The sequence below is a fragment of the Xenopus laevis genome, chromosome 8L (assembly GCF_017654675.1).
Source record: "Xenopus laevis strain J_2021 chromosome 8L, Xenopus_laevis_v10.1, whole genome shotgun sequence".
Lineage (NCBI taxonomy): Eukaryota > Metazoa > Chordata > Amphibia > Anura > Pipidae > Xenopus > Xenopus laevis.
Genome location: NC_054385.1, coordinates 93,552,996 through 93,572,162, shown reverse-complemented (window position 1 = coordinate 93,572,162; position 19,167 = coordinate 93,552,996). Strand labels below are relative to the sequence as shown.

At 36.0% G+C, this 19,167-nt stretch overlaps 1 protein-coding gene across 1 annotated transcript in view; it reads left to right on the top strand.

The window, feature by feature from the left end:
• Positions 1-14,966, top strand: part of slc38a6.L (solute carrier family 38 member 6 L homeolog) — a 36,483-nt gene extending 21,517 nt beyond the window's left edge. The window contains exons 6-16 of the mRNA XM_041573103.1: positions 1,525-1,603; positions 2,791-2,873; positions 3,295-3,353; positions 4,232-4,300; positions 4,693-4,743; positions 10,133-10,212; positions 10,441-10,541; positions 11,522-11,646; positions 11,767-11,911; positions 13,355-13,449; positions 14,698-14,966. Of these exons, the coding sequence (XP_041429037.1) occupies positions 1,525-1,603; positions 2,791-2,873; positions 3,295-3,353; positions 4,232-4,300; positions 4,693-4,743; positions 10,133-10,212; positions 10,441-10,541; positions 11,522-11,646; positions 11,767-11,911; positions 13,355-13,449; positions 14,698-14,781 (971 nt within the window). The 3' untranslated portion in view covers positions 14,782-14,966. The remainder of the gene's footprint in view (positions 1-1,524; positions 1,604-2,790; positions 2,874-3,294; positions 3,354-4,231; positions 4,301-4,692; positions 4,744-10,132; positions 10,213-10,440; positions 10,542-11,521; positions 11,647-11,766; positions 11,912-13,354; positions 13,450-14,697) is intronic.
• Positions 14,967-19,167: the final 4,201 nt, after the last annotated feature.

Sequence of the window (19,167 nt, the reverse complement as noted above, 5' to 3'; positions counted from 1 at the left end):
TATTTACCTCCATTTTGAGTGATTGTGTTTAAAGCCTCATCAGCCGATCTGTTAGCATAATAACTTCATTCAGTGTGTCATATTACATTTCAGAAGACTGGGAACATGCTCTTGTCCTACAAACTTTTCAAATCACAAATACTACTACCTGTATTTGTTAAGCTCTGGCTATCACGATGTTCTCTCAAGGTCAGTCCTCCATGTTTTGTGAACATTGTGTATCAGACTTTGGTATGCCTAGTGGAAGGACCATAAGGATCAAAGAGACTATGTGATGACAGACTCCCTATTTATCTTGAGATTTAGGAAACTCCCATGGGAGAATCGCCTGTGGAGCAAAAACAAAACAGTGGGCAGGGGCATAAATAAATAGGCTTTAGTTTAGTGTTAGCAGCACAGTACAATAGTCAAAAAATAACTTTTATAAAAACCTGCTGTTATTATTCTGTTCTGGTTACATTTTCAGTTTGAAGAGAAAATATGACATTGTTTTACTGTTTTTTTCTTTTTTTGCTGTTTACCCTTATTGGAGAACAAAATCCACTTAATTACTTTTTACCACTAGAGCCCCTGTCATGTACTGGTGTTTAAGTGGTTAAATACATTTATGGTTTCAGGTAATTTGATCTTATTTTCTTACCAGACCTGCTGTTGGCTCTGAAATTAGGAAGTTGAGGACACTGGTAAATTTGTCTTGCCGAACTCCAGGCAACGGCTTTGTTCAGGAGGCCACTAACATCTGTGGGATTCTTCTAGGTTGAGATGTTCTAAGCAAGGCATGGAATAGTTCTGACTTTATGATTTTGTGGCCATTGTGGTGTAGTTGTATGACTTGCCATTTTTGTAATTTCTCATTTCCAGTAAAATAACATTCTCTTCTGTTTTCTCCAATTAATCTTCTTGCATGAAAATACCATTTTCATTTCTTTTGCAAAAACACACTCTGCATTCGTCACAGTCTAAACAAAGATGTGCTCTTTGTTAATGGAAGCCTTAACTAGGAACTAAGTTACAGCTGGAAATTAGTTACATGGGCCAGAAAAACTTAAAATAATATGCAGTGTTTAGTTTGACCATTCTCCCCATTCTTCAGATTTGCAATTTCCAAATAAGACCTATGGAGTCCTTTATTCAGTTTTCCATATGTGTTATTGATTGTAGATTGTTTGGATGAATGTTCGATTCTGTTTCTGAAGGTCGTTGGCATTCACAAAAGAATTAGAATATAACAGATAATGTATAGGTTCTACTAGTACATCAGTGCTAAATGTACCATAATTAGAGTGTGTATTTTATTTAATTTTATTTACAACTAATAAACACATTTCAAAAACTGGTTAAACATTCTGTGACTGTGCATCCTGATGTCAGGAACTGTCGGACTGTGCCATTTTGTTGCAAGCCAAACCATGTCATGTTTTGCTTGTTTGTTTAAATGGAACGTTTGATATGTTTAGCCAATCCCAAACCTCAAAGTCGTACATATTTTGTTTGTAATTGTTGATTCTATTTGCTGTTTTGTAGCAATGGCATCCTATTTGTTCATCGTTAAGTCAGAGCTGCCGGCTGCTATTGCAAGTTTTATGTCTGGTGACCATGGAGAGTAAGTATATGCTTTTTTATGTGCAGAGTGTTTGTTTTCTGCAATTCTTTTGTAAGTCTTTATGGAGCAGTGCTTTAGTTGGAGAAAATTGATTCAGAATTGCAGGGCAAATCACATAATTGACTGTTTGTAGCATCTCTAATATACTAGTTATTCTCTAATAAGAAGGACGCTTATTATATTGACTGTAAAAAGGGTACATACACAGATATTTTGGCCCCTGCAGTGAAATGTACCCAATTTGTCTCATGCAAGAGCTAATGTTGCCATCAGTTCTGGTGAATTGCGATTTTATGGTGGTAATTTAGTTAAGTCTTGTTGCAAAAGTCAACGCTAAACCATTACAGGTATAGGATCGATTATCTGTAAACCCAGTATGCAGAAAGCTCTGAATTATGGGAAGACCATCTCCCATAGACTCCATTTTAAAGAAATAATTAAATGTTTTAGTATGATTTACCTTTTATTTGTAATAATAACATCACTGTGTACTTGATCCTAATCAAGATATAAATTAATCTAATTATTGGAGGCAAAACCATCCTGCTGGGTTTTTTTAAATATATTTTTTAGTAGACTTATGGTATGGAGATTAAAATTATGGAAAGACCCCTTATGGGGAAATCCCAGATCCCGAAACATTGTAAGTAACAGGTCCTATACCTGTGTTATGAACTCTCAATAAATGGTCAATAATAAAGCAAATATAGATATGAGACCAGTTATCCAGAGTGCTTGGGACCTGGGCTTTTCCGGAAAAAGGGGATTTTCATACCTCAAGTCTACTGAATAATCATTTAAACATTAAACACAATAGGACTATGTTGTCTTCAATGAGGATACATTATATCATAGTTGGGATCAAGTTTTACTGTTTTACTATTACAGAGAAAAAGGATATCATTTTTAAAAATGTGAATTATTTGGCTAATTATGGGAGATGGCCTTCCCATCATTCTGAGCTTTCTGGATAATCGGTTTCTAGATAACTTATCCTATACCTGGAATCAACCTGAGCAATTGGTTCATTTATTGTGATGTTATTTATGGGCCAATGAAATAATATGGATTCCAGCTGGTATATGAAGTTTGTATGTTTGAGCAACACTAAGGAAGCCACCAGCTATCAACTGTCTGTTAAACTTGTTTTGCTCTGCTTTAACATGTTTACTTTTTATTTATCTCAGGCCTTGGTACCTAGATGGCAGAATACTGCTGATAATTACTTCTGTCTGCATTGTGCTTCCATTGGCTCTTTTACCCAAAATAGGTAAGCAACTGAAGCAATGACTCTCCATAATTGGATGTTTGGGTGTGTATAGGGGCCCAAGAGAAAGGAGGGAGATATTTAATTTGGGTTATTTTAATTTTCAGCCAGGGGCCTGGCTTGTTAAGTTATTACTTGGGTTGCAGTAGTATGTTGTCTGTTACACTTAAATAAAATCTTTACAGCAGAACATTAAAGGGCAGCTTTTACTTATAGCATGCCATTAGTGGTAAGCCAGTTCTAATTCTGCCCTACAAAACAACATAAATGATCTGTGACAGGCACTGGGAACGCTGTTATTCCAAACCTTAAACTCCAGATACCACGCACTGTAAAATAAAACATACCAGAAATGTAAACCCTTAACTCTGCATTAAGATCAGGTTCCATATAAATTGCTTTTTATTTTACTGTTATTTTACAGGCTTTCTTGGCTACACAAGTAGTTTGTCATTTTTCTTTATGGTGTACTTTGCTGTTGTGGTAAGTTCTTAAAATTACTCTTTGGCTTAAATAGCCAAAAATACTTATTGCTTTTTTTTTTTGTATTTTTTTTAATGACTCCATGTAGTCCAGAATGTGTGTTTCCTTGCTAAATGCATTTCCCCTCTATGTCTGCATCCTTCTCTCTGTTATAGTGGCAGAAACATGAGAAAGTATGACATCCAAAAAAATGACTTTGGGAAATCTCTGAGGAGAATTTAATGGAAAAGCTTGAACATATATATATATATATATATATATATATATATATATATATATATATATATATATATATATATATACGCTTTAAACAGTAATACAGTCACTGCTTGTTGTAAAGTTGGCACTGCTACCTTCTTTTCAGACAAGCCAAAACTTGTTCTAAAAACCAGGTCTCTTGCACTATCTTTTCTGTGTGGTTGCTTCCACACTTGAGATTATTGACGTTATGAGTCAAAATATATTTCACTACTTTTGGTGCTGTTTCATTTGGGGGACACGGAGGTAACAGTGGGATGTATATGTCTCCCTTCTATTTAGTTGGAAGGGAAAAAACCTTTGCCTTTTAAATAAATGGCCAGTAAATAATACTTTCGGGTCAGTTGCTGTCCGTTAATAGACTTGGGGAAAATGTAGTTGCTTTTATTACATGCATTCCAAAGGGTTGCTTTTCCACAGACTCACGTGGGGTCAACAAAACAACAATTTTCAGAGAAGGTAGTTATAGCGTTTCATGTAACGTGAACTCAAACATTTTTATTTGGAAAATCTCTGCCAATGTCTGGTTAGTCACCGACCACTAGTGGGAACTAAAGCTTATAGCATTTTCTGTATCCTCCAGTTCTTTCTTGGTGTAATCAAGTATTATTTCTTTTTAGGTTGTAATTAAAAAATGGAACATTCCTTGTCCTCTTCCTCCACTAAATCATACTGTGACCTTCTTCCAGGTAACCGTTTATTTGTGTTTCCATATACTCCATGACAAACACAAATCTGAGCAATTTATAATGGATATTTTACCATCAATTTAACATTACATCTCTGGAATTCCTTCCCATGCTTTCTAGCCCCAAGCAAGGTATCTGTCCCTTCCAACACTAACCTTGAGCTTCTCTGCTGAGAGAGGGCCCATAAATCTGTCAGGTTCCTTTGGAACTCCAGCCTCTCAGTCTGACCTTTCGCTGACTCGTCTCTCCCTGAATTAAACATTACTTTGCTGAAGTTTTATTCCTTGGGCCCCACAGCCGATCATTTTATTAGAAGTATAGACACTTTATTGTGTTTATTACATGTTTGTTTTGGCCAAATTTCATTTCAATGCACCGTTCCCTCTCTTTAGGCACCCAACATCTCTGAGTGTAAACCAAAGTTATTTGATTTGTCCAAGGAGGTGAGTATTTCCTGCTATAATAATTTAAAGTCACATTTTAAGAAATCACTCTTGGTTTTACTACCGATCACCAGAGTGCACATTACAAATTCTGTTTTGTTTGATTGTATCATAACCATATGTTACATTTATTTTCAGATTTCTGAAAAGAATAGATGTATTCCTGATAGTGTCTAACCATCTTTTAAGTGCGCTATGGCTCTTAGTTCTGTATAGAACTGTAATTTACTATAGTCATAAATAAACATCCAATACAGGTATAGGACCTGTTATCCTAACAGGGTTTTCCGGATAATGAGTCTTTCCGTAATTTGGATCTACCTTGTCTATTAGAAAATCATGTAAACAATAAATAAACCCAATAGGCTGTTTTGCTTCCAATAAGGATTAATTATTTCTTAGTTTGGATCAAGTACAAGCGACTGTTTTATTATTACAGAGAAAAAGAAAATCATTTTTAAAAATGTTCATTATTTGGATAAAATTGAGTCTATGGGAGAAGACCTTTCTGTAATACAGAGCTTTCTGGATAAGGGGTTTCCAGATAACGGGTCCCATACCTGTATTATTAACATATTTATTAGAAGTAATTATGATTTTATTGAGCGGTATTTATTAAGTACCACTATGTTACGCATCACTTTACAGAGATTGCTTATCAGTCACACCAGTCCCTGTCCAGCAGTGCTAATACAGTTCTCACACACACACAATATACAGGGGAACTATACAAAATTATTGCAGCTACTGTTGTGGTTGGGATCAAAGTCATAACCCCAGCGCTGAGAGACAGTGGTGCTAACTGCCATGCTGCATATTTATTACTCTTTTTATTTTGCTATGCATGTTCAAGAGAATACATGGGTGTAAACTGTTCTTTAACATCATTATTTTTCTTCATATGTGCATTTACTTTTATGTGGTGGAGCTGTCACACTACTTAACCGGAAAAGGTAGCATGAATACTAAATTATAAAAAATATAGAATTTTATCTTGGCTAGCTTGGCTTTTCCAATGCTAACAATACTAAGCTCTTGGTATATCCTATAAATATGTGAATATACTTAATTGTTCTACATCCTTGTTTTTGTGAATGTTACCGCAAAAGATTTCCTATGTGCTCAAAAGCCAATAAACTTGAACCAGTGTTCTCCCTAGAGAAAAGAAATGTCTGGGCGAAAGAGGATTTTTTTTAAAACAAGCAATCCTTTTAGTTTCCTCCAAGGTACACAAAGCGTAACTGCTTTTACAAAAAGGTAGGACATTTATGGGGTTATGTAATAAAAGGCACTAAGTTTACCCAGGAGTAGTAACCCATAGCAACCAATCAGCTGCTAGAATTTATTAGTCATCTGTGTAAATGCAAGCATCTTATTGGTTGCCATGGGTTACTGCTCCTGGGCAAACTTACTGCCTTATATTACATATTTAATGTGTTCTTTGCACATTTGGCAATACACTTACTCTGTCCTATCGGTGATGCACCCTGCAAAATGCCCTGGGGAGAAAATTGAACTTGAACAATAACATTTTGTTCCAGTAAAATTCATATACAACTGGATTATTTTATTAATCCGTTGTTGTTAAAAATATGGTACCTTTAAGGAGCACTTTTGGTTCCCAGAGTCCCAGCAGAGTGCTCCAATGCAAGTTGGCTAATTTACACAAAATTTAATTAGGGCACTTTGTTAATTCTAATATTCTCATGGCTGATTTGCATGCAAAATAAAAGAAGTGCATATTTACAACATCATAGTTATATATCATATATACATGAGGTTAGCCAGCTATCTGAAATGGCAAAAGGTCACTGCCATAACCTGGCCTGAGAAGTTTTAGCCCCACAATGTGCTGCTGTGGAACCACCTACTTGGCTTCAAAGCCCCTGTTTCTTTAAAGCGGTGGTTCAGATTTAAGTTAACTTTTAGTATGTTAAAGAATGGCTAATTCTAAGCGACTTTTCAATTTACCTTCATTTTCTGTTTTTTATAGTTTTTGAATGATTTGCCTTCTTCTGGCCAGCTTTCAAATGGTGGTCACTGACCCCATATAAAAACCAGATGCTCTGTAAGGCTACACATGTATTGTTATTGCTACTTTTTATTATCTTTCTATTCAGGCCCTCTCCTATTCATATTCCAGTCTCTTATTCAACTCATAGTTACTAGGGTAATTTGGACCATAGCAACCAGATTGCTATAATTGCATACTGGAGAGCTGCTGAAAAAAAGCTAAATAACCCAAAAACCTTAAATAATAAAAAATAAAACCTAATTGCAAATTGACTCAGAATATCACTCTCTCCATCATACTAAAAGTTAATTTAAAGGTGAACAACCCATTTAGTGAGCACCAATAATGATGAAACTGGCCTGCAGATGGGATCAGATCAGCACTACCCTGACTATTGTACCGGTTTTGTTCTCGTATAATGGGATGTGTGAGTGATTTAGATTTAGTAATTAACAAAACTCACTAAGATTGAAATGAAAGGGCATTGCTAATGCAATACTAAGCAGACACTGTAACCTCACTCATGATTCACATTCTCACATCAATTTATATCTGTTCTGATGCATTTTAAATCCCTTGTATGGCATCCTATTGCATGATTGTGCTCTAGGGCAATGGATTTGGGTTATTGTACAGTAAAAATAGGGCATTTGATAAGTAAATGCACCATACCCATGATATCAGGTCCTGGTGAAGATTTACTCTACTATCCTTATATGGCAGAAGAAAAAAGATGCAGAGCCTGTGGCATTCCAGCTGTAGCTACCATATGACTTCTAAGTACAGGCTGCTTAGGGATTCTGGCACTGGTAAATCAGCCAGAACTGGAGAAGCATGGCTGGCTTAAAAATATAAAAGGCTGAATCTTCATCAGTAAACATTAGTATTAACAAGGAATGGACAAGCCGTAAGCCTGCAAATGTACAATTGCATGTACCACCATCCCTCTAGCAGCTTTAGTCTTGTCCACGATATTCTGAGTCTGATTGCAATTGCTCTTCATTTTTTTCTGTTTTTTTTAACATTTAATTTACAGTTTTTAGCTTTTTGTTAAGCAGCTCCCCAGTTTGGATATCTCTTTTTTTTTTTTTTTTTTTTTCTAAGGAGGTCAAATTCGCCCTAGCAGGCAGGCAGTGGCTTGAACGAGAGAATGAAATATATACATAGGAGGCCTGAATAAAAACTTGTGGCCTCACAGAGCAATAGTTATTTGGCTGTAAGAGTCCGTTATTCACATTTGTAAACTGGAAAGAGGAAGATGAAAAAGGCAAATCATTCAAGAACAATAAAAAAAGAAGTTTGACACTTAAAGGTAGGGTTGCACCGAATCCACTATTTTGGATTCGGCCGAACCCCCGAATCCTTTGTAAATGATTCGGCCATATACCGAACCAAATCCAAAATTGCATATGCAAATCAGGGATGGGAAGGGGAAAACATTTTTTACTTCCATGTTTTGTGACAAAAAGTCACGCGATTTCCCTCCCCGCCCCTAATTTGCATATGCAAATTATGATTCTGTTCGGCTGGGCAGAAGGATTTGGCCGAATCCTGCTGAAAAAGGCCAAATCCCGAACCAAATCCTATATTCGGTGCATCCCTACTTAGAGGCATATTTATCAAAAGTCGAATAAACTCGAAATTCCATTGGGGGTTTATTTAATAAAAAAATGGAATATATAAAACCCTAATGAATATTATTGACCCGAAAACTCAAATCGAATTAGAATTGAATTTGGCTAAACTCGAATCGAGTTTTTTTTTCTCCAGGAAAAAAACTTGAATGTCAGGAAGGCTAGTAACATCTTCATTGATTTGTACATGACCTCAGCAGTTTTTAGGTGGCGAATAGTCAAATTGGAATTTAAAAAGGGACAAGGTTTGAACATAAAATTCAAATCAAGTTTGGATTATTCACAATTCGAATTTGAAAGTTTTGACCATAAAAAATGTTTGAAAATTTGAGTTAGAATTTTAAATTCAACCCTTAATAAATCTGCCCCTTAGGGTCAGATTTATCAAAATATGAAATTTAGAGCTCACCACAGAAAAACTCACCCACTTTCTATTCATTCCTATGGGATTTGTAGAGCTGTATTTATCAGTGGGTTAAAGTTAGTTGACCGTTTGATAAATACACTTCTTAAAATCCCTTAGAAATTAATAGAAAGTGGGTGATTTTTTTTTTGTGATAAATCTGCCCCTAAAACATTGAGTTTACTTTAAGTTAAAATTAGTTTAACCAGGTTGATCATTGGCTTAAAGTAAAACGACATCAATTATATTATTGTACTGTGTATGTGTCATGTGATGGCATTGTTATATTATCTGATGAAAGCTAGTGAATCTCTGCTCTATCATATTTGGAGCTCCTTGACATTACACTGATGATATATTGATATGAAATCATAGAGCAGGGAGACCCTCTGATCTTATGTACTTCAAAAGCTGCCAGTATCCTGGGGATAATGGGCCCCAAGGGAGACTTGGAGTTCACGAAGTTCGACCTGTGGTAGGATTTAAAATGTAGGGGACATTCAAGAATGTAATCCAAGTATGCTTGTTCTTGTCAAGCTCGATTTAACCAAACAGGATAAGGTTACAAACACAACAGAGAGAAGTAGTTCTTTGGGATACAACTACCTGTCCATAGCAACTTGGTGACATTGGGGCAGTGAGAACCTAGCCATAGTAGCCTACAGTAGCCGGTGCAGGCAGCTGAGCATTATAGTATTTTTCCTTTAGTTAGCAGATATATCTCCCTCACCATTATTTCTGCAAGATGATCTGGGCAGTTTGTTATTAAATGACTGCAATGCTTCATCTATGATCTTGTGCATGTCTTGCTGCAGCCCCTGTAATATAGGAACATTGCCTAACTTACCCATACCTCTCAGATGTCTTAGTTTTAGAGAGATCTTAGTTAAAGGTACATGGCAGGGTGTAACTGGGTATCAATGGACAGACTGGGACCTGGCTCCCATCGTAGCTTATTGCATACAAAGCGGGAGCAGCAGCATTCTTGTATTGTTATGATAATTGTGTTGTTATACTTCCTGCAATACTGTTTGATAACTTTTCAACTTTACAAATGAGCAGTCTTTATTGATACAACTTCACTAAAAGCTAAAAAGTATGCTTTCTTGCACATGCATTCTTTGCATGCAGGAGTCATTGCGTTGCTTCTACAAGCAGATTATAAGGATCTTGATTATTGCATATGTGTAACAACCACATAGTTGTTATCTCTAGGCCAGTGTTGGAATGGCCAACCATATACTAATAACATTTGTAACCAAACTATAAAGTCTATAACTCTACACAATAGCGCAATCTGTTACTTTTGTTTTAAATTATGTCATTTTTCCTTTCTAGAGTGCTTTTGCTTTACCAACTATGGCATTCTCCTTTCTGTGCCACACTTCGGTTTTGCCTATTTACTGTGAACTTAAAAGGTATGTGAAAGATTGACATGAAATAAATTACCTCTCCGTTATAAAAAAAAAAAAGAGAAAAAAATATATATATATATGTATAGTATATCTATATTTACTTATAATAAGATACCTCGAGCATCAGAATAAGACCCTCCCTGCTGAAAAAAAGGACACGGCATATATTTTGTGGCTATTTTGATAAAAAAGCATTCCTAAATCCTAACCCTGTTTTTTTCATTGTTCTAGTCCGTCCAAGAGCAAGATGCAAAATGTTGCCAACGTAGGGATAGGTCTAAGCTTTCTCATTTATTATATTTCTGCCTTGTTTGGCTACCTCACATTTTATGGTACGTATTATAATGTTTATCTGATTATCACCAGTTTACAAGAATTACTCATACCCCTTTAAGAAACGATGCAGAATACCCAGTATTTGTATTTAATTGGTATGTTTGATGTACACACCCTGTCATTGTACAGTGCATTATGAATGTTTTATTAATATTGTACCTTAGTCTATACCAATGATTTTACTGCATAACGAGGTAGAAGCGAGGTGGCTGAAAACAGCAGGGGCATTTTTACTAACATTGCAGATGAACCAATCAGATCTTTGCTTTTGTTTTCTAACTAATAAGTAGTTGTTTAAATCCAATTTCTGATTTGTTGCCATGGGCAACATCTCCAGTGTTAATAAACATGCCCATTTAAAGGAAAGGAATACATGTAAATCCTTCAATTCCATGCATGAAGGGAGCTGGGTAATGCATAATGGAAGCTGGATTCTGACCAAAGGATAATGGCTGCATGTTTCAGAGGAGGAAGGATACTGGTTGGCATGGGCAGCGGGACTGCACTAAATAATAAAATAGCTGACTTCTCTGGGTTGAGCCAGATGGAGCGATAAAGGTGTCAAGCTCCTCTTGTTTTTACACCATACATGTAATACTGAACACAGTGTACCTGTGAGTTCTTCTATTATGCACCAAATCCAGAATTCTGCCTTTTTCTGCACGATTCTGTCCAAGTGCCTGGCTGAACGCAAACCTTAAAATCATGTGACTTCTACCAATGTATGGAAACATTTACCTAATGCTAACAATGAGGCCCCCATACATATACTAAATGTTATAAAGAAAGGAGTGGGCTCTATAACAAAATGCTGAAAAAATCTAATCTATTTTTCTGATTTGCAGATCCCTTTAATAGCATTGGTGTGGGGATATTTATTCTTCTTTATTACTGTCACTGTGCTATATATATCCTTAATCTGATCAAATCAACTCAAAAAAGCAAATTCATTATAAACTTTTTCATTTTCTTGTAGGTAATGTTGATTCTGAGTTACTTCAGGGATACAGCAAATATCTGCCCAATGATGTTCTTATCATTACTGTGCGGTTATTCATATTACTTGCTGTTCTATTAACAGTACCGCTTATCCATTTTCCAGTAAGTAACCTGATATTTCATCCGTTGACCGCTATTCTGTCACGTTTCCATTTAGCCAGACAGGAAATATTTTAGCAATTGACATGTTTTGAGGTTTTTCTGTTTTTTTTCTGATTCTAGGCAAGAAAAGCTGTTATGATGATGTTCTTCTCTCAATACCCTTTTTCATACATACGTCACATTTTCGTGACGTTGCTGCTAAACATAATTATTGTGCTGCTTGCTATATATGTGCCTGACATAAGGAACGTATTTGGTGTTGTGGGTAAGTGTATTTCTAAGATTTAGTTCTTACGTTACAAATGTATCTTTTATGTAGTGCTGACTTAGTTCATTCAGCCCCTGTGAATTAGTTCCATGAAAATGTATTCAGCCTACCAGTAGATTTTTGGACCCTAGCCTGAATTCTGAGATCCTAGTGGAACCCACACAGGACCATGCAACGCAGTTAGTGCTTTTGAAACCTTCCTGCTATTTATATGACATGATGATCAGCCACTAGGGTAAGTTCCAGCCCATAGGAAAGCAGAATAACATTTATTGACATTAATTTGAGGGAACGTGGTCAGATGGTGCTGAAGTAGGCCTGTTTGATTTAGAGAAGTCTTTGTTTGAGGGGGTACCAGTAGGAGGCTTTCCATTGAAGACCTTATAATATATGCCTATATATATAGCTAGTTAATCTAAGCCTCCCTAAATATTCATTATTTTCTGCCTATGCTTGACTTCTCAGCCCTCTTAGCATAGCTATTGCCCAGCTTCGTCCTGTAAAGGGAAAATATTGACAACAGTATGCCATTGCTGCAGATGCCTTCTTCATGACCTCCTTAGGCTCTGTACCCTTGTCCCAATGTGAAATGATTGCTTCTGGGATTAGAAGTCTTTATGCTTTCCAGCAGAATGCTCTCTTGTCAAAATCTAACTTTAAAGCAGAACTAAAGTCTAAAATAGAATAATGCTTACATGCTGTATTTTGTATTCTTAGCATAAACATGAACTCACTGAACCAGAAGCCTAATTAAACAAATGATTTATGCTTTCAAAGTTATCTGCAGGAGGTCATCATCTTGTAACTTTGTTAAACATCTTTGCAAGACTAAGACTACGCACATGCTCAGTGTGGTCTGGGCTTCAGTTGGGAAGTTAAGCTTAGGGATCATCATAAATTATTTAAAAGCACAAGTCAAATAATATATGCCATAGAAGCCTATACAGCAAGACTGATTTATAATCAGGATATGCAGACTGCACTGGGTCTGCGGATACAAATCTCTACACAGTCGTGGGCTGTTTCTACAGGGAAACAAACAAAGCTACTCGAGGTCAGGGAAGTAAGGTGGGAGGGGGGTTGCTCCCTGCCGTTTGAAGGTATGATTGTTTCCCTGCAGAGCAGTTAGGGACCGTATGCACCTGTGAGAGCAAGTAAAATGAAGGTGGAATTTCACTGCATACAGTCAGGTTTCTTATAAAAACAGTAGACATTTTTAATTAAAGTATATTGGAGATAGGTTTCTTTTTCATTAAAGAAAGTAAAAATGAGATTTTATTATTTTGCCTTTACATCCCCTTTAAGACATCCACAAGGAAAGTGTGTAGATTCCATGAGACTGAAGTAGATCAGTTTACCTAGTACTATGTTAATGTTTTTGGTTAATTATATGTCTGTGTATATTCTCATGTTCGCCATGTTTTTTTGTTTTTTTTTAAGGATCTACCACATCTACATGTCTGTTGTTTGTGTTCCCGGGACTATTTTATGTCAAGCTTAGCAGGGAAGATTGTTTATCGCCACAAAAGTTTGGGGTAAGTGATATTTACTTTATCAGAGTCCAATATTTTTTTTTTGTCCAAAATCCTGTGTGCCAAATTTTTGCCAGCCAAAATGGTTTGAATAAGTCATGGAGCTCATGGACATCTCGAGTTCATTAAAAATCCAGTCGGACCGCTTTTCTTTTATATTGTTTAGCATTTATATAGTTGGTTACTTTTATATAGAAAATGGCGATATTGACGACATGGCATTAGTAAAAATGCATTTGCTGTGTTCGTTACACCATGCCGGCTTCTGTGGAACATTTACTTTTTAGCTGGATCACGAAAACAAAATGGCTTTCCTTGTGCCCGGCTTCCACAGCAAGAGACTTTAAAATCTAAAACAAAATTTGTTATTGAAATATTTTAAAGGAAACGGAGTATTGTTTATGCACTTAATGAAAGTGTAATTAACACCAGTGCTGTAAAATAATGTCAAATAAATATTATTGCTGATTTTAAAAAAAGTAGACTGTTACTCCAGTGTTTTAATAGTCCCTCTCAGCCACCATATATATGACTCACCTTGGCCTCAGTCTGTCCTTGAATTGTCCAGCTGCAGTGTCTCACTGTTAAAACTGAAAACCCCCATTCTGGGCAATACCACCTTCATAAATAATCTCCTCTGCCTGAACTCCGTGGATCCGCCCAGCAATTTTAGATGGCTGATTATAGGGATCGGAACAGGAAATGTTCAGCCGTTTATAATTCATTCATTGAAGCATGGCGAAAACTCCCATTAACCTAAAGCATGCATCCTGTGTAGATAAATACATTTATAGTTAAAGCCATGGCAGCCATGTATATTTAGCAGTAACTACTTTTACATGTCAGACAAATGAATGTCATATTCTAATCTGTTTCAAGAGCAGCCAAGTTTTGTTAAACACAAATGGATTATATCTGCGGAACAAGAAATCTTGCCTTGCTTTGATTCCTCTGTGTAGTGCACTGTGCCCCATAGCTGATATCTTTTATTTAATGACATATTCTTGTTGGTTTGTAGCTGCTTCATGCAATATTGTTTTTTTCAGTATAGTCTTTAATATGCAGTTGAACGCAGAGAGACTTTTGAAATGAGCCGTTGCTCTTAAGAAAACTGTTTATGTACCTGCTTTTCAGAGCTGGCAATCAGAAGATCTTTTGAACTGCTGCCCGAGTGAATGGATGTTCTCACCAAGTGTAAATTGATTCCTTCCACAAGTACTAATTTCTGTTTGTTTTCTCTCTATTTCCCAGGCCTGTGGCTTGCTTTTTCTCGGTATTTGTATTGGTGCCTGCAGTTTAACACTAATTACCATGAATTGGGCTTCCAATGAATAGAAGAGAATCCTGCTGCATTTTACATTTTAACAGAATGTGCAAGGATTTACAGCTAAGGGTATCCAGTTACCGGAGAAATTGGTTCAGAAATAGACTTGTCTTCGGAGCACGCCACTCTGACTGCCAGTGGGCCTTCAAGAAAGTAAAAACGTCAGCCGCTAAATTACACGAGGGGAAACCTGTTGTTTACAAAGCTGGACATGCTACATTAATTGCACATTAGGTGTAAATCAGCCAAGGATTGTAGTGATCCGATCCAAGCAGATCAAAGGTCCATGAAGCCAAATATGTCAAATGACCAAAGGGATTCTATTTCACCCATTGTGTATATATATATATGTATATGTATATATACGAAACAATTTATTGTGTATCGCAAACAAAATGAAAAGACAATTGTGGAGGGGGGTATTTTTCTTGATCTGAGTTTAGTAATGGACTTTTTATTCTTACCAAGTGCCTTAAAGGAATTGCTCTATTTTTACCTACTTGTATAGCATGGATTTAACCTACATTCTTGCTAAAGAAATACAAAGTGATGCCAAAAACAAAAAAATTCAAAAGCTAAGCAAAATAATTTTGTTATTCAGCCATTTCAGCATCAAATGCTGTACATAGAAGGCAAAGCATAGGTATGCACTTTGTGCCTTATTAATGTGCTGCTACTGATGGTCGCCTTCAAAAACAAAAATCAGCTCAGGAATTTAGCCAAAAGTGCTAGGGGCGGGCAAGGTCATTTGCACCCCCCCCATGTAACTTAAATAACACCAGATCTGTAAAGATAAGCTTATATGAGAGGCTAAAGTTTAGCTCTTATATATTCTTCCTGCTGAGGATTATTCAGCACTGCCTATTTACCAGTCTTAAATACAACATTTTCTTATTATTTGTCAATAATATATATGACAATAAGGGAACCCCCAACAAATACAGCACCAACTTCTGTTAGAGCAGCTCTGTGTCTGTTTATAAGCGTCTTGGTTGCAATATGAAAGCAAAATCAAGATAGAAATCTCTCCAGATTGTCTTTAGATTGTGGCAAATGCCAAAGGGGCTGCTGTAAGATGCCATGGACAGTCACTTTTTATTGGGGCTGTTTGGGTCTCTGTGTACTTGAAATGGCAGTACCTGTAATGAATCTCGCTGTGGATCTGTTGAAAATACACTTTATAAAGCACAATGAAACCACTGATATTTTTATATAGACTAACACTTTCATAAACACCGAAACGTATTCTTCTTTTCTAATCATGTTGTAATTTTAAGAACACCGTATGTGTATGCATTTGTTACTGACCATCAGTATTTGTTGTTGAACTGAGAATAGTTTGTAAATCTTGTTCTTCAGCTTCTATTCAAAGAGCATCTAAAATTGATTTTTTATGATCTTCATGTAAACCCCTGTTTTATAACGTTGGGTTCACTAAAAAGGACATAGACCTCAGTGTAAGGGAATTTTGTTTTTATGTTATTAAATGTTTAAATTTTTTTTGTTTTACAAACTTCAAGGCTTCGAATTGCAACTGCTATGATGTTGCTAGGACTTTATTACCCTACCAACTAGGCAGCAGTTTGGAAGTTAGGATGGAAGATCAGTAGGAGAGGGTCTGAAAACAAAGATAAGCAATAAAAATCAGAATAACCATAAAACTCAACCATCTTTGTCCATGTGGTTTTAGGTTGCCAGGGTCAGTGTCCCTGATAATCAAATAGTTTACTTACTTGCATACTGGAAATAGGGAGAATAGGAACATTTAATCATTTAAAATATATATATAGAATAAATAATAGGGTCTAACTGAAAAGTTGTTTAGAATAAGTTTCTCTATAACATATTAAAATGTAATTGAAAGGTGAACTTCCCCTTTAGCAGAAGAATATTGGAATATACTGTAAAACCTACAGTATATATATATATATATATATATATATATATATATATATATATATATATATATATATATATATATATATATAAAAAGGAACTGTGTATGGACTGTTTTGTGGAGACTGTAAGCTCCGGCAGGATTGGTCGGGACAAAATCAAAACCAAACAACCGATCCCTGCCAGACGAAAAATGACGGGACTCTCCACACACGGTCCGAAAATCGCATGAATCGTCCATTCGTATGATAGAATCTTTGCGTCTATAGCCACCTTAACTGCAACAGGAAGAAGTGTGGGAGTAAACGAGTAAATTCTGTCCATTCATTGGGCCAGATTCAAGTCAGTGAGAAAAAGGTTTATCACATGAAAAGAATAGAATCTCGTCCATGACTTTTCACGTTATAAACCAAGTGATATCTTTTTCTCACCACTTTGAATCTGGCCCAATGGCTGATATAACCTAGCGTGTATGTACTTGGTTTGTTTTTGTGCACTGGGAATCATATGATTCTATTTAGTATTACACAATAGCACAAACTGCTATAAAAGCATATTTTTATGGAAATGGTTAATTTAGATGAAACAGGTTTTTACATATGGGCTGCTTTATGCATCCATTTTTGGGGGATAGTCTTTAAATTACCAGTTCCTTTAATTGCCGTTTATATAATTGTCCCTGATTTCATGCTCTTGGTATTTTTAACTTGTTTTTAATATTACGTTAGGTATGGCCAGTGTTTACTCACTTTCCTATGTCTAATATCTGTGGCTGCTTGCTTAATACTGGTCACAGTAATTTATTAGGGATGCACCGAATCCAGGATTTGGTTTGGGATTCGGCCTTTTTCAGCAGGATTCGGCCGAATCCTTCTTCCCGGTTGAACCGAATCTGAATTTGCATATGCAAATTAGGGGTTGGGAGGGAAATCGTGTGACTTTTTGAACCAAAACAAGGAAGTAAAAAAAATTTCCCCTTCCCACCATATGCAAATTAGGGTTTGGTATTCGGCGAATCTTTCATAAAGGATTTGGGGGTTCGGCCGAATCCAAAATAGTGGATTCGGTGCATCCCTATAATTTATATAAGCATTTGTAGTCTTAGGGCACTGGAACACTACGAGATTTTGGGCATTTTCGACATGCAAGCATTTAACCTTTTTTTTCTGGTTTTCGCTTGATTTTATCGAGTTTCCCCCCGATCCGATAAAATCAAGCTTTTTTTTAATATTAAATAAGGTCAAGTTTGATTCAGACTTTTTTTATTTTAAAAAAATCGGGAAAATTCGGATTTTGATAAATAACTTTGTGTTGTTGCCTTTATATGTAAGACGGCAAAAAGTAATAAGTGGAGCATTCTGATTTCAATGGAACCAAAGTCTTTGAGCCCAGACAGCAGCGAGAGTCGTGCTAACGTTGGAAATAAAATCATGGTGCTAGTTTATTTAATTTACTTTAATTATGCTTTTGTCTTTTTATTATTTCATCAGTCAATATTCCAGTGATATCAAATTTGTTTGTGTGTTTTGTGTCACATCTAGCACTGCTAGACCCTCAGAATTGTGGAGCATTTAAAATCTATATCAAACTACAGTGTATTTTATTTTCAAATTATGAATAAATTTAAAAACAACAGATCTGTTTTTTTGTGAAAAAAAAAAAATAGTTCTAAATGCCTGTTTAAGTTTGTGCCACAGTTTATTATTTCTCATTCGTTATCTTAGGAACAATTCAGATATTTGCCTTCAATTGTCTTTCTGCACGTGACCAGTTGGCTGTTTTTCTGGATATGACACTAACCGCCCACAGGCACAATGTTCAGATACTCTGCATTTTGGCCAAACCCTTGGAAAGTGAAATTGCACTGATCTTACAAATCAGCCTATGGGCTAAACAACTGTATTACTACATGTGTATACAAAGCCTGTCTTATTTCTGGTTGGCCGTTGTCCATGACCATCCAGTTCTTATTTTGTGGTGCAGTAACATTAATGTCCAAAGCAGCTGTTTGGGGCCTCTTGCCCAGTTGGATTAGTTAGGACATGGGGAGATTTCTTGTTTGAAATTAATTAACCTTTATTTATGTATCATTATGCAACAAGTGAGTGTATATGGTTGGCACGACATACAAAAAGTTTTATATTTTTCTTTAATTATCATTTACTAAACCGTAAATCCCTCTGAAAATACAGAAAATAATCTTTAAGGTTTTTTTTGCTAGCCATTTTATAGCCAAAATGAAAAAGTTGTAATGTTCATGCAGGATGAAGAAGAAATCTTGTTTGTGTGCTCTGTGTCTTTGTCATTATAACATTATATGCTCAAAACTTAATATTTCTGCCTTGCCGCTTTTGAGCAGATTAGTGGCTTATTCTGTGTTTATAAGATATCAGACAGGGTGTGCATCTGGTTCCATTTAAACCTTGTTTGTGTATGATTCACTCTCTGTATAAATATCACTTAATTCTTTCCTTCTTTGTCTTCCCTTTCCCCCTGATTTT